This window comes from Crocodylus siamensis, chromosome 2 (genome assembly GCF_052110815.1).
Source record: "Crocodylus siamensis isolate JL-2025a chromosome 2, ASM5211081v1, whole genome shotgun sequence".
Taxonomy (NCBI): domain Eukaryota; kingdom Metazoa; phylum Chordata; order Crocodylia; family Crocodylidae; genus Crocodylus; species Crocodylus siamensis.
In genome coordinates, this window is record NC_143396.1 from 79,961,553 (window position 1) to 79,977,801 (window position 16,249).

Here is a 16,249-nt window from a genome sequence, read left to right on the forward strand (position 1 = left end):
TAGAAAAAGATACTTTGCAACTTTTGCAAGACTAATTTGCAATATATGATGCACAAAATAGCACACTAACTGTCCTTGAACTACACACCAAAACCATAATGGGTTAATTTAAATTAATCACAGATAAAAAGATTGAAGACTTGTTTGTTATTCAATATTTCTATTAAAAACAGTGTGTGCCTGAAGTTTTCTTACATGCATTCTTTTTACACTCTTTTGGTACCATCCACTAGTCATGATGTCCTGTGTAATATTTATTACTTTACCAATATTCTCACATCCTTAGATACCATGCTAATGAACTGGGTAAAAGAAGCTATGTAGAACAAAACATCTGTTGATGTGATAAGACCCAAACTGAATGGGCTATAAAAGTAAATAGTGTTATAACACACTTTTTATATATTTATATGTCTTCATATAGTAACAAAATGTTAAGCTTTTAAGTTGAATTATGGGAAAAAATGACCCTCATCTCTTAGCGGTATTGAACTCTTGAGATGCAAGTTTGGCAAATTTTATTGACTGAACAGCATTATGTCTGATTACCTGCTGACTGGGCACAGAAATAGGCTGAATTACAGCTGTGGTGACTCCAGCCTTTGGAGCAGAAGATCCTATTGTTAAGGAAACAGAAGTAGTTTTCTTCTGAGCCCTGGACAAAAGGGAGAAGCAAGCACTTTACTAGATTTTATATCAGTGTTATTGAACATGGTGTATTACAAGCAACAAACTCAAAAATTAAATACAATAGAGCTAAACCAAAGAGAGTGATCCAATATTTTCTCTCTTCATTCCTCCCATGCTCCCATTGCTTTCTCTCTCTTGTCCTCTGTCTATCCTGTTGTCATAATGACTACCCTCTTTTTCTGCAAGTGGTCCTTTTTCTTCAGTGCAGTTAGATCAGGTGTAGACAAACTTTTGCAACTGTGGCCAATTGCTTGGGACCCAGTTTCTGCCACAGGCTACACCACTGTAGCCCCGTGGTAACCAGCAAATCCCATGAAGGGAGCAAAAAGAAGAGGCAGGCACTAGGACTCTAGAGATGCCTCTTCTGTTGCAGCAGCAAAAATAAACAATATGGTAGGTGAAAGACCCTGGGGATGCCTCCTCTGCTGCTTAGGCTTGGAGCATGCTGCTAATTCCCTGAGCAGCCACAGTCAGGATCCAGTCTTTTCACAGGCTGACCTATGAGCTATAGCATGCCAACCCCTGACTTAAAGCAAACATGACTAAGCAGGAGGAGTCCGGATATTAATGAAGTCCACATTTACAACCTTGTTCATTCTCTTTGCATCACAAGAGGAGATTGAACAGAAACAGGGCATGCAGTACACAGGCTGCTCTTGTGATTAGGTTTGAGTGAGATTATTTTCATGACATATTCAAAAAATAATTATCTGACCATCAGAAGTAGAAGATATTGACTTTTTCTTGCTTTCTAAAGTACCCTGTGAATTATAACCTTTAAATTGGGAAAAAATATTTTTAATTTTTCCCAACTGAAAAATATGAGCTTTTTTTATAGATGAGTTAAACAAGGATATATAACACTTGTTAATACAACTTTCAGTATTCCTCCTCTTCTGCCCCATCCCCACAAATACTTCAACAACTGAGAAGTAAAGAAAGATACTTGAATCAGGCAGGCAAGGAGCAGGATTTTGCTTGGGGTAAATTGATAATTTATTTTCATTTAATTTTTAATTTTTTAAATATTACCCTTCTGAATTCCGAGATAGCAAAATTCAGAATGGAGCTGTTTCATGGGGATATTTAAACTACCTTCATCCCCAAATGCTTATTGAAATCTAGTGTGGCAAATAGATTTTTTCCCCCATTATAATTCTGGCAGTTCAATTACTAGGAAATTTACCCCTTCCTTAGATAGGAACATGATATTAATACATCATCATTTTTTCATCCATAGGAAATCTTTCTTTCATAGATGTTTGATTTTCTCTTCCTATAAGGCTTTCAGTGAGTAGTTAGTCTGGATGCCTGTGTTTTATGCAAATGTTTTAATCCAACCTGTTTTGCTTTAAACTGATGTCAGTTGGATTAAATTTATTTCCTATTTGGTTAGCTTTAATCCTACAATAAAACCAGCACGTAAACAAGTATTAATGTCAAAGTCCAATTTTGTACTTTTTATAATCTGATCACTGATTAACATTGGTTAGCTGCTTTTGTTAGAGTAAGATCAGTGAAGACGGATCATGAAACTTTTTTGCTATCATTCTTACATAGTTCCTTAGCAAACATGTGTATCATTTGTGTTACTTTTCACTTACTGTGGCATAGCTCCAGATTTTGATTTGAAAACTGAATTTTCACTCTCAGAATCAGTTGAGCTGGCACCTAGAAAAGAAAGCATATTCAAAGCCTTCAATAACTCCTCTCTGACCTATACTATGCTTAACTTCAAAAATCAAATATGCTATTGCTTTGGAATTATAAAGCATTACTGTGAACAGACTTGTAGTATACAGCATAAATAAAACTATGATGTGATGCTACTGCTCAGTAGCATCACAAAAAAGTGTTCATCGGTGTTACTGTGCAGTAACTTGGGTTACTGATCGATCATTTAGTACATGTTTATATAAGTACTTTAGAAAAAACAAGTGCTAAATGACTGCACAGTAACAAATGCAGTCAGTGTCTCATGTAGACACAACCAGCGAGTGTTAAAATAAGAGTGGAGAGAAAAAGATGTTAAATGGACAAGATATACAGGGTAGTTAAGTATGAACAAGGATTTTTTCAGACAGCATTAAACCTGAGTATCCTAAACAATATTATAAAAAAATACACTGGTTTCAAAAAGTGTTTCAAAAGTCAACATTATTTTAAGATTCCCTATGTATCAGTAAATTATGGTATTATAAACTGATCATAATGCCTAGTTATGTCACCTTATTTCTGAACCTGTCATTCATTTCCCAGTTCATCAGGTAAGGTGCTCCACTAATAAGCAAAAACAGATTTGTAATGACAATTGACAATGATATCATACGTCAATATCCAGATACTTGCTCATACTTGCTACAAAGTGGCAGACAGATTTATCTTTGTGTCTACAGCTGAACTGGTGTGGATTATATATTTACAGCTAAACTTTAACCTTAACTACAACTGTGGATAGCATAACATTTGCATGCTAAACTGGCCACATTCTTCAGAGTTATACAAGCTCACTCAGGGCAGATGGTGGGGGGGCAAAGTGATATACCAACCACTGTACAACAGGGAGGTAGAGGGGAAGGGAAGTCTTACCTGCTTGGGCTCTCTGCATACAAAAGGCTGCTGCTACTGCTATTGCTACTGCTACTGTAACCAACACTGGCTTGCCTGTGCAGAGAGCCCAGGCAGCAGCAGCACAGACTGTCTGGCATAGCAACCCTACAGACAGACTCCCTAGCAGCCATCTCTGGATCCCCATTTGCTCTCCCCCACCCCAGATATGCTACTAGGCTCAGGGCTGCACCTGCTGGGAAAAAAAAACTCCCTGGAAGTTGGGGAGTACTTCTACTCACCCCACTCTCCCTGCCTCCCAGATGCTAACCCTAACCCCCCGCCCCTGCCACTGCCTCTCAGGACCAGTGGGGGAAGCTTGCTCCTCTGTGCCCTGCATCAGTACCCTGTGCTGCCACTGTCTCCAAGGAACAGGGATGGTGGAGGGCAGGGGGTGAGGCTATTGGTGCTGACCTCATCTCCCCACACCGTCCTCTCTGTCCCCACCATCATGGTGGTGCTCTGCTGCACCGCCGCCTCCTGTCATTAATGCTCTTGGAGCACTCTGATTGGTTGTTTCAGTAACCAATCAGAGTGCTCCAAGAGCGTTATGGAATGAGGGACAGGTGGACTAAGCCCTTTATTATATTAGAATAATCTGTACAGATGGAAAAATTTTGAACTTGCTAAAAATCTTTTTTCACATCATTGTCTTTGACTTTATCAACAGTACCTGGTACTTCACTGGAAAAATATTCAACTTAGAGGGTGTGTCTACACATGCATTAAGGTACTTTTCCTAATGCACATTAAATTTAGTGCTTCCGGTGTGAGGTAGTCTGCATTAAGCTGCCTTAATGTAAAGTAATAAATGTACATAGTTAAGTAATACTTAATGCACAGTAGCCTATTTTACTGCTTTTTGGGTGCATCTAGATGTGCAATTATATGACTGAATCAACTCCAGAGTAAACTAATCCCAGTTTCATTATCTACATGTGCATTTATACATAGCAATTTACTCTGTAGTAATTTACAGCTAGTACCTGTGTCTGACAGGACTATACAATGGTAGTGTAAATTAGTCTATACTAGCCCAGTTGCCGCACGTGTGGACAGTGATGCTTTACTCTGCAGTTAATTAGTCTACTGTGCAGTAATGTGCATATGTAGATATACCCATTCTGTACCTGAAACAGAAAGCATTAACATAAATACAAGCAATAAATTGCTAGCAAAGCACATACAGACTATTTTCTTTTTAAAAAACCATTGATTTAAGCAGGGGTCAGCAAAATACAGTCCATGGAGTCACTGGATCTGGCTCTCAGAACTGAAGGGCTTAGCCTTTGCCCACACCCATGCCACAGCTGGGCAGTGAGGAGCTATGCTGGGGCCAGGCAGCTGCATCAACACCACTGCTATTTTTCCCTGCCCTCCCATCTCTGCTTTAACATGGTACCACATCCAAATAGTTAAAGGCAACTTTCACAAGCTTTGCAAAAATCCTATTAAGTTAACAAAATTCTGCATGGTGATGAGAATCCTGTAACTGGATCTCAGGACAGGATCAATACAGATCTAACAGCAGCATTGACTATGAATTTCTGGAGAAGATAAAGGATTTTCCTTTGTATTTAAGTGCCCAAAAGAGCACTGAAGCTACAAGACATATACAATAATAAATGTTATATGGGAATACATACTGAATATACATTTCAGCTACAAATTACTAGTGGAAACTAGATTTTCTGTTGGACCTGTTAGAGCTACCTGTTCAAGTATATTAGTATGCTGATATCCAAACAGATTTGTTGTATTTATTTGTTTTTATATATTCAGCAGACACTTGAAACTGCCAAAGGAGCAAATTTCTCCACAAATGGCTATGAAAACATTGCTTAATTCAAGGAAAAAATATCATTTAATTAACATAACTGCTTACATTAGGCTACTGTAAAAACATCCTTTGAATGTTTTTCTATTGTCAATATATTAAAAAATGTAGTTTGTGAATCTGGTACATGACCTCCGGGCAATTTTAAATTCAAACAAAAATAAGAATACTGGCATTTGATTCTAGTCCTGATCATATTTTAATCTTCCATAAAGCCTTTACAAGAATAAATATTAGAATCTGGCCTAATTTATAACAAAGTAATTAGCGACTATATAAATTATCATGTATGCTTGATTTTGAATATTAAGTCCTTAATTTCACAACCTACTTACTCTCTGTTGTCTTCACACTCATCCAGACTACTCCTCTGTAATCTTTGCACTCATATCTATCACCAACACACTCATTCCTTCTTCACTGACACCTGTGATTTCTTTTCTTTCTAGGAAATAAATCACTTCAATTGTTTATATTTTAAACTACACTGAGAGAATGGGCAGGCCTGAAAGAGGAAACATTTTTTGCTGGAAAGTGGTAACAGCTGCCATCACCTCTGATCTGTGGAAAGAAGAGGCTGAAGACTCTGGGCCTGCAGATTAGATGTCAGGGGTCCATGCATTCCTTATTTTTCTTTACCAGTTTTCTTTTAACAAAATCAATAGGCTTCTGCTCATCCTTGAAATAACCTGAATTAATAGAACATGACATTCAAAAGCTATTGTGATACAAAGAGAGTTGAGTTGGTATCAAATATCCTGAAGTATCAAACTAATGCAGCATAATTTAAAATCAGTTTCATTTTTATGTATTTATATTTTCTGTATGTTGTGTGTCTTTATTTCATCCTTATCTCTTCCCCTTCCTTTTTTTACCTTCAATGAATACTTCAGCTGAAGTACTATCAGAGCCAATGGAATTTGAGGCCAGACAAGTGTAACGTCCAGTATCGTCCTCAAAGGCTTCTGCTATGATGAGTGAATGAAGGCCTCCACTTTCAGAATGGATCTGAATATCCGGAGTATTCTGGAGTTCTTTTCCTTCACAGAACCATCTGCATAAAAACAAAAAACATTAAATAGATTCATATCTATCATTAACAAAAAAGCATGGAATTTTGCTGCAAAATCAAAACACATTAAAAAAAACATGGTACAGTACATGTTTACACATTTTATGAGACTTAGAAAGAAAAGACAGCTTGTTTGTATATAAGCTGTTTGACCAACAAGCAGCATGATCATTAAATGTATGTACTTATGACAAACTGTTAATAATTTTCTAGATTTCCCTTCTGGTACCATTAGCATTTCATATAGTTTGTATATAGTAACTTGTATTAACAACTTTTAATCTTCTACTTTTATGTCTCAGGCAGTGTATGGAGCAAGTACGACAGATCCTCTCTAGAACATTTGATGTTTGTTTTCAGTTTTGCCATCAACAAGGCAAATAGTGTTATTCTTCCCATGTGACTAATGTCTAAGTGTATATAAGCCTGTCTCAGATCAGTGACTACTTGAAACCTTACCAACTACATTTTTATATAATTTCTATTAAGATTTTTACTAGCAAGAGCACGCAGCTCTGGGAGTTCCAATTCTGACACGAAGGGTGCGTTTCATTCTTACTGGGCACACCTACAAGATGCTGACTGCGCAGTAGCTGAATAATACTGCATAGTAGCATGTCACAGCATGGACGACCCTAATATGCGACTGCACAGTATTATTAGGCTACTGCACAGTAACTCCAGTTACTGCATATTTATTTAGTACTTATACATGTATAAATCTATTTATACAAGTACTTATACAAGTACTAAATAAATGTGCAGTAACCACTGTGCAAAAGCATCTTGTGTAGATGCACCCGATGTTAACACTATCTTTTCCTAAACCAGCCAAAAGTCTGGTGTGCCACACTCCAAGCTGAATTTCATATCAATACCACTTCTTAATCTCTCCCCCAGACTAATAATTTTTCCTTATATAGACAACTATATGAATACAGTGAAATCCTGATTTCCTTTTAATTAAGAGACAAACATGCAGGGGATTTGCCACTGAGACCAACACAAGGTTCAAAATACCTTTGACAACACTGTCCTGTTAGTCCTTAACCACTTCTTACAAATATTTTACAATTCTAATCTTCCACTAACTGCCTCATTCTTAAACTTGTTTTGCTCAACTGGCATATTGTCCTGAATACAAAAACACTAGAAACCATATCTGTTGCTTTTCAAAAAATGTGACACAGGCTTAGAAACTGACCGTTCCCATTTAAAAAGGGTACATGATGCTTTGTAGTAACAGATGTCAAATCAGGAATCTCTACAAACATACTAATTTGTTTCTATCTCATTCTAACCAAACTGACAGAATAAAATTAAGTTTCCCTTTAATCCGCAATTAATGAAAGTGGAAAACTGAAAATGCCTCTAAAATATGGAAGCTGTATGAAAAAAAACATGTGTTTGTACTTTAAACTCTAAAGTAAGAATGGTCATTTTGCTGTTCAAGTCCAACAGATTTACGCATGAAGCAACACTCATTACTTCTTAGAAGAACTGTGCATAGAAGTCTCCCAGGCAGCTGAAGTATAGGCCTGAAGTTCCTCAAGGCCCAAATGTTGATAATGGAACTAAAGCCCTATACCATTCAAATTTATAATTAAAGACTAACAAGGTCCTTTTGTGTATCCTATTGTGCCCCAAGGTCTACATATAGAGAAAGTATCACTTCTGCAAGGAACTAATAAACTTCCTTTTGTTTACTCAGTAGCCCCATTTGACCTACTTTTACAACTGTTGGGCTTGAAGACAAATTCATTCTTTCAGCTCAGCTGCCAATATTAATATTTTTGTTCCCCCTCAGTCTCTCCCCTAATCTATGTGAGGAACATGGAATATTACTTCTACCAATTAGCCTTCCAGAACCACAGACTTTGTGGTTATAAACAGATGTTGCATTTGTTCCAGAAGAAACCATTTTCTCCTGGGACAAAGTGTGATTGTTCAGACATCCCTGTCTATTGTCCCAGGATAAACCCTAAAAAGGTTCATCGGATAAGAGGTGTTAACAGCTTGTCCCAGGATATCCCCAATTGTGTCTGAACATCTTTCCCGGAATTGAATCTCCGGCAGAAAAGCAGTAGTGCATTTAGTCACTCACTAAACCATGACTGGAAGGGCAATGTATGTAGATGTCAATCCCAGGACTTTTCTGTTACAGGACAAATATAGGCACTACTTGTCCCAGGGTAAATGTAATGTCTGTTCCTAGCCTGTGTGGCCCTTTCTGTAGACTATGAATTTGGGCATGTGCATGAGGAAGATGCTGCCCTAAAATATCTGAACAGACAAGTGTAACAAAGATCCTATATGTTAGGAAACAGGAAACCTAACTAGCCACTCATCCCCCATGCTTGTCTTCTTTTCAGAAATAGCCATTAAGGGAAAACCCAGCCTAATTCCATTAATGGATTTGTTTTATTTAGTCTAGAAAAGAGATGACTAAGGGGAGACATAATAGTTTCCATGACATACTGGTATAAAGGCAATGGTGATCATTCTTTATGGCCACTTGGGAAAGAAATCAATTTAAAAGCAAAAAAGACCAATTGAAAATTAGGAAAAACCTAGTAATTGTTAGGATGGTGAAACAATTGAACATGCTACTTAGGGAAGTTATGAAATCTTGTTCACTTGAAGGTTTATGAACAAGTTACACAAAGACCTGTTGGGAATGGTCTAAGTATACTTGATCATGTTTCAATGAATGATTTGAATTAAATGATCTCTTGAACTTGCTTTCAGCCCTACATTTTTAGGACTCTAATTACTTTCTCATATTGGGTTCTGTTTTCGAATTATAAAAGTCCTTATTGCCTCCCAAGCACCTTCTGCCCTAAATATTTATGGTACTATGATTTCTATGGTTATTGAAATTAATAAAAATATGTTGCCAATATAATTTGTACCTGTTAGATTTATCAGATGATGTTTAACTAAACACTGTTTTTTCCCTTAGGAGGATCAGTTTTATTTTCTTCGCTGGATGTATGGAATATATATGTGGCTAACACCCAGTAAAGGCTACTGTGAGTAAAATCCTTATCTTGTGACCTTTTGTTAAAATTGTGGATCACTGCACATACGTTAATCAAAGACTCGACATTAGAAAGAAGTTCACAAGCCTCAATCTGATACATGGGATGCTGTCTTTCTTTAGTAGATAATGCTATAAGAGGAAAACATATTAAATAAGCAATTAACTACAAAATTACCTCAACCACACTTAATAGAATGTATGATAGACAGGATACAGGTCTGATTTTTGACTGCATTTGTAACTGTATTAAGAATAGCTCATTTCCCCATTTCTGATTTCTGTAACCTGGATCATTTATATATTTTTTTAAAATAGATTTAGTTGAATTTGCTGTGCATGTTTATTTCATTGCATCTTTGTTTGTCTAGGTTTTATGGCAGGAAGTTCAGGGCATTTAGTGCAAATTCCCCAGAGAAGAGGTGAAGGTTAGGTCTCCTGAGTTGAATGCCTTACTGAAATGTTTATTTTCCTTGCAATGAATTTGCTGGTTGCCAGTTGAGCTCACATGAAACAGCCCTAGTGTAATAGATCCATTAGCTCTCCAAAAGTATAGAAAAGGTGTTTTGCAGCTTATAAAACTGGATGAAGTGTTAATACCTGCCAACACTCAGGCATGGAGTTTAAGTTTATGCTTTTATATTGGACAGGCTATTCTAGGAGCAGTAAGTACTATCAATAGATCTGGTAACACTGGGCACCTATTCATGTGATGGAGCTCTGCTCCAATGCATGTTAGAATATGTTGGAACAGACTCGATTAATTGAGTCTTCTGCGAGTCTGCTGGAGTGTACTCATTACCACGGTCCTGCAGCCTCCGCATCATGCATGTTCACCGTCCCTGAATTTCACAATGGCAATAGGGACGCTTTACCTAAAGCTGATTGAATTAGCTTTAGTTAAAGCATGCCCACTCTTAGAGCCACTCTAATTAAAGTGCCACCCCTCCCCCTCCACCCCAGGGAGCACGTGGATAGACACCCATAGGAGCTTTACTGTCCCAAATTCTATTTGACTTAGAGAGGTTAAAATGGAAGGAGATTCTGTTCAAGTGACCCTAATGACTGCCAAGTGAAGGAAAGGAGCCCTTGTGCTATCATTTTCTTTTGCGTGAAGGACCATGGGAATGAGCTTCATATGACTACCACATGGTTTATGGCTCTATGAGATTAGTGAGGTCATGGTCCAACAGAAAAGGCCAGCTACATGAAACTTTCAGGAAAATTCCTCTCCAAGTTTTTCTAGCTGCTAGAGATCGGCATGGACTCCTGTACAGTCTATTCCATGCTGTTTGCTCCCATGGGGGAGGGGGATTATGACCCAGGTGTGGATGGAAAGGCAATGGCATATTGTTCCTGAGGGAGCTATTCACCAGAAGAGTAGCATGGAGGTAGTGGCTTTCTGTGGAGATGTTCTGAGTGCCACAGGATTTCTCTATGGGTACAAAATATAACTGTGTTCAGTACTTCACAGATTCCAAACACTGTATAAACATTAACTAATCAGCCTTTACTTCAGCCCATTTGTTGTGTGTTTATATAATGTCAAATTTTAAGACAAAAAATAAATGGAAGCAGAAAATCAATAGTTTGCTTTAAGACAACATAATGAATAAGTGCAGTTCTGTGATCAGAACACAGAAATTCAGGCCCTGCACAGCCACTCCATCCATGGCCTGATTTTTCACCCCAATTCACCCCTGTCCATCACCCACCACAGCCCATCTGTGGCACACCAGGTGAGAATCAATTCTCCACAAGGATTCATGGGTTCCTGCTCCTTCCACAGAGCTGCAAATATTCTATTTGTATCAATAAGAACTTGGCACAAAAACAAAAAAAATGAAACATGCTGAGAACTTTCCCACTTCTGTATCTTCTCTATATTTTGTTTTCCCTAGACTCTTACCCATTTTTCTCTCTTTTTAGTGCATCTCCTTTATAACTTCCACCACAGTTTTCTTTTTTTGCAACATTTCTACATACCTGGTTTTCACTTCCCAGTATATGATAAATTAGCAGCAATTAATATTTAATAAGGATAATAAAACAATAGCACTGCACTTCAAAGTTGAGGATAATTTCATGCAACAGTTTTAGATCTTGAGCAATATTCTTTGCTACTTATTTTAAACAGTTGTGTAAAATTGCTTCCCTGACTGCAGTTTTCATTTTAGTTCATTAACCTTCCTGAAGCTCTGCAAGAAAACATGCTTGTGTGTGCGTGCGCATGTGTGTGGATACATACACACAAACACATTACACACATAACATATATATGTTTTTATGCGCACATGACAGTAAATCACAGTTGGGGCATGAAACTAATCAGGTTTCTAAAAACTAAAAAAAGAATGGAAAGACTAAGTTGAAAAACGTTTAGGACATTTCATATGCCATGATAGTTATAATTGTTGCGCACACTTTGTTGCTGTAATGTGAGCCTATCCCAGCTTGATATGCTAGAATCTAGATATATCCAGCATATCACTGTACAGTTAAAGTGCTGACATAAAAGAAAACAATGAGGGATACTAGCTGTGATATTTTTGCATATCCCAACATGAACTAGTCATTCATACCATTTGTCTCTTTTCCTCTCTCTCGTTCTCCTCATGCTTCTAGCAGTCCTTCATGTATGGAAATGCATGTAAGAGTGTGTGTCTGGAATTTTAACAACCACGAGCAAAATATAAATAGTGCACTGGCTGACTGAATACCAAAGTCTTAAGAAAGAGAGTTCAAGGTTCTCTCTAATGCGTAATCCTGCTGTAACCTGTGTTTAGTGAAAGTCACTGAGGAATAAAGACAGTTTCCTTTCCACACACTCTTAAAAGTTAATTTAAAATGGCAGCTAAAGTGAAATTTAAAGACATAGCCTGAGGGAAAAATTAGAGTCAGGTACATTGACCACTATAAAATGTAGAAGCAGAGAAAGAGATAAATTGTTAATTAAAAAGTAATTTTATGCTTAGTGAAGTATGGCCAAAAAGAATTTTTTAAATGAAATACTTTACTGTTGCGTTAGTTGTAGAGTCAGTGTTTCCATTATACTGTAAAAACCCACATTTTTTGTAATTTCTCCATAAAAATTAACCAGTCTGACACTTCTAGACTGTAAAACATTTCCAGTTCAGAAATTTTTGGCTTACGATTTTAAAAAAATCAATTTCACTGCATAAAATTAGAGAGCATTATAATAAAGAAGCTCATCTATTTCAAGTTCTTCTCATGTGCCTGTATAAATCATTTTTACTTAATTTGTGAAGTGATTATTTCATTTTATATTTGCAATCCATACTCATCTATGTTATGAAATAGCTAAAAATAAAATAAACCCTATATATTTTATTTAAATACCCAGTTGGATATGTCTGAAAATGAATTCATGTCAAGTTAGTCCAAACAGTGCATTCCCAGATGTCAGAATACTAAGTAATGTGTATCATTCATATAGCACTGATTTTTCAGGTAATATAACAATACCTTAAACTCTCACTGACCTCAGTGGGCGTTTCACAGTCAGTGGAATAACTGCAGGATTAGGTTATAAGGGGTAATGCTGTCTCCCTAATAAGAGCATGTAAGGCTGCACTTACTGCTATGGGAAGAGGATTCCCTGAAATTTCCTTCCCTGAAATCAAACTTTAAATATGTTATTTGGCAGGAAGATGAAAAAAGGCAGGGGTGGGAGGAAATAAAAGATGTTGCAGTTGTTGATCTGGTTTCCCCAAGTAGAAGAGGTCTGTTGGGCCTTGACCTCTAAAAACACCTCTGCAAAGGAGTGCCAAAGATAGTCTTCGCTGTCATATTTCTGTTTATAGGGAAGATTCTTTCCTTCAAATCCTTGCACAGGCTCTCCAAATCTTTTAGTGTTAGCTGTATTTGTGTGAAAAGGACATGATTCATAATAACTATAGTGTATTTGAACTATGTACTGACAAGTCATAAAAGTTGATATGACATTAAATGTTTTGTGAAGATAGATTATTAACTGTTAACTGAGTCTAAGGTTTCGATTGTCCCAGACAAAATTCTCAGTTATAGGCGAGACACTTCTCTTACCTCATATAATTTTGTCTGGTTGCTGCAGACATTTCACAGCCTTATCCTCTCCACTACATACCTTGAGATAGCCAAGTATGATAGAAAAGCAGCACAGGAAAACCTGAGCACTGAAAAAATCTGTCTGTCCTGAAAATATCACAAGATTAGGTAAAAATAAGATACTTAATGTACCTCAATTTAAAAGATTTTTTTAAGATACCTAATTTTTTTATTCATGTTTTATTTCCAGGCCCTTTTCCCCCTCAGAAACCTTGACATAGAAGGGTCATTTAAAAAAAAAAAAAAAAGCAGAGACTCACAGGAGACAAGTTCATAAGGAAAAAACACAAAAGACATCTCTGAATATCAACTGTACTACCAAATTCTTATATGAACTCACCATTCAGATGCCCACTTCCTCTTAGTTAAGCATCTTTCTACTCTATTTGAACTTTTTGTATGATATAAAATAGCTTTTTTAGATATAGGGCCACAGTCAAATCACTTAAATTCACAAAAAACATCTCAAGCTATTGCTTATTTATACCAGTTAAGGATCTCCCTCATGATGCTAACAATAAAAGTACACTGATATATTTGGTCTAGAACAAAATACCTTTAAAATGTTTTAACAAAATTCTAAAAGAAGTAATTGATATGCTTTTGTTCAGACAAATGTGTTTCTCTGCAGTCTTAATCCTAGAGCATTGGTGGAAGAAGAGTAGAGAGTAATGAAAAACACAACTGGAACTATGTACCTTTTTAAACTCAGCAAAATTTCAGTTTGTATTCGCTAAAAACTATCCTGAAGAAAACCATCAGTAACAAGAGAGTTAAATAAGCAAGGCTGTTCCAGTTTGGTAAAATTTCATATGTAAACAGGATCCCAAGAAATGATGAACTGTATGCCAGATGGCTTGTAGGTTTGTCTGCATACCTATAAAATACAAACCTAGAAAATGTGTATGTATGATCTCACTCCGTAATGGAGTTTCTATGAATTCAAAGGCAAAAGTGAGGAGATTGGTTTCACTTTTCCAACCGTAACAAGTTAAATGCCTTACCATATGTTAATATAGAAAAATAAATGAATGCTAGATCATTCATTATAGAAAGAAGGGAATATTCCATAAAGAAAAATGGCACTGATTAAATATGAATTATTTGTATTTTTAGTCAAGGCTATCTATAAATATTTATGCCATGCTGGGACAGATCATCTTGTCCAAGGGCTCAAGGTAACTCCTGCTGTGCAGTCACCCCATGTAAAACATAAATTTTTTTAGGTGACCTTGACTGTATATGTTGCTTTTAGAGATCTTTAGAATTATTATAAAATATATATATTCACCTACTTAAGAACTTTAACAGGAGGGCCATTTAGACTTTAACAATGAAAAATATCTAGTGATTTTTCCCTTTGGTGAATCTATTTCCAGGTCTCATAGGACCATTTATAACATGAGAAGGCTAAAGATAAGAACAGAGAAGTGACTCTTGTTGAAGCTGACTTTTCCACAGTACAGTGGCAAATGTTTTAGGTATCATACTTTAGGTAATCCAGTGTTAACAGTCATCATGCAGAACAGGAGGCAGCTGTGCAGTTGTTATTCATTTAGTAACAATAGGAGGCAGATCATCTTTTTCTCACTGGCAGGAAAAAAGGCCTGATTTCCTACCTCCTAATCCCCTTTCAAGCAGGGGAAATGGAGTGTTGTGGATAACTAGCCTTTTATGTCTGAGGACTAGAGGTTAAATTCTGCCTTACATTGCAAGTACTGACTGATTTTGTTCTTATTTGTCTCCATCATAAATCCACTGTACAGCCTACTACGAAAGATCCCAACTGACACAGTCTGCTGAAAAGGTTAAGGACTGAAGAGTCGTAGCTGTGAATTAAAGAATATATTTTGGCAAAGCAACATGGGGAACCGTGTACAATGTCTTCTGTTCTATACCTAGATCAAGCCTGTGGCATATATCTTTCATTTGCATGAACAGTAATTTAATTGCAAATCACAAATATGTCTGGGCTAAATACTTCAAATAAGTAGTATTTCCAAATATTAGTTGACATAAAAACCAGGCTCACCTTGCCAGAATTTGTGAGCCATTTTACTCAAGTAATCATGTGAAATTTTCTTCATGTAAATGTTCTCAGAGGGTGCGTCTACACAAGACACTTTATTGTGGAGCTGATTAATTAGCTCCACAGTAAAGTGTTATGAGCTGCACATTTGGTGCTATTAGGCCACAGTAAACTAATTAACTCCACTGTAGTACTGGCTGACACAAGTGCTATCTTACAGAAGAGCAGTTACACAAGGCGAAATGCACATATAGACAGTGATGGGGCTGGCTGGGACACGAGGGTGCTACAGTGTGGGGGCTGCCTGCTGGCTAGCCTTGTACCCTAGCACCTTCATGCTCCAGCCAGCCCCTCTGCAGCACACTGAGCTGAGACAAAGCAACTCTAAGCTGGCAGACTAACCCCAGTACCCTATGTCAGCAAGGGCTGTTCTGCCTCAGCTCAACATGCTGTGGTCCCAGGTGCCCACGCAAACACTGCACCTAGGAACAAGAAACTCTGGCGCAAACTGCACTGAAGTTTATTGCTATGTGCTAATTGTATGTTGTAGATGAACCCAGAAAGTTTCAAATTCTCATGCAAATGTGTATACATGTAGGGATATGTTGTCTCTAAGCATTAGTGCTTTATGTGGGCACCTACAGGGCCCTTGGCAGATGTGAGCTATCGTCAACCAGGGGAATAAAACCATGCAATTTAGTTACCACTTATGCAGTTCAAATTGCAATTTATGAGGCACGTCTATATCTGTAATTAATGTGAAGCAATAAACTCTGGAGTTTAGTGAGGTTTGAACATGCGCCTGGGAGCACAGCATGTTGAACTAGGTTGGAGCAGCCCCAGCCTGGGGGGGGGTGTCAGCCTGCC

General features: G+C 37.3%; 1 protein-coding gene across 7 annotated transcripts in view; it reads right to left on the minus strand.

Annotated features, from left to right (window-relative positions):
* The window catches only part of PALLD (palladin, cytoskeletal associated protein), a 340,183-nt gene that overhangs the window by 199,314 nt on the left and 124,620 nt on the right, over positions 1 to 16,249 (minus strand). For 6 of the 7 annotated variants that reach the window (XM_090036228.1, XM_090036231.1, XM_090036229.1 and 3 more), the window contains 3 exons: positions 6,010 to 6,188; positions 2,295 to 2,361; positions 550 to 655 (listed from right to left, as the gene is read on the minus strand). In XM_090036228.1, coding sequence (XP_089892354.1) covers positions 550 to 655; positions 2,295 to 2,361; positions 6,010 to 6,188 — 352 coding nt within the window. Of the gene's footprint in view, positions 1 to 549; positions 656 to 2,294; positions 2,362 to 5,688; positions 5,760 to 6,009; positions 6,189 to 16,249 lie in introns of those variants that run through there. The other variant, XM_090036234.1, reaches the window with a different exon arrangement.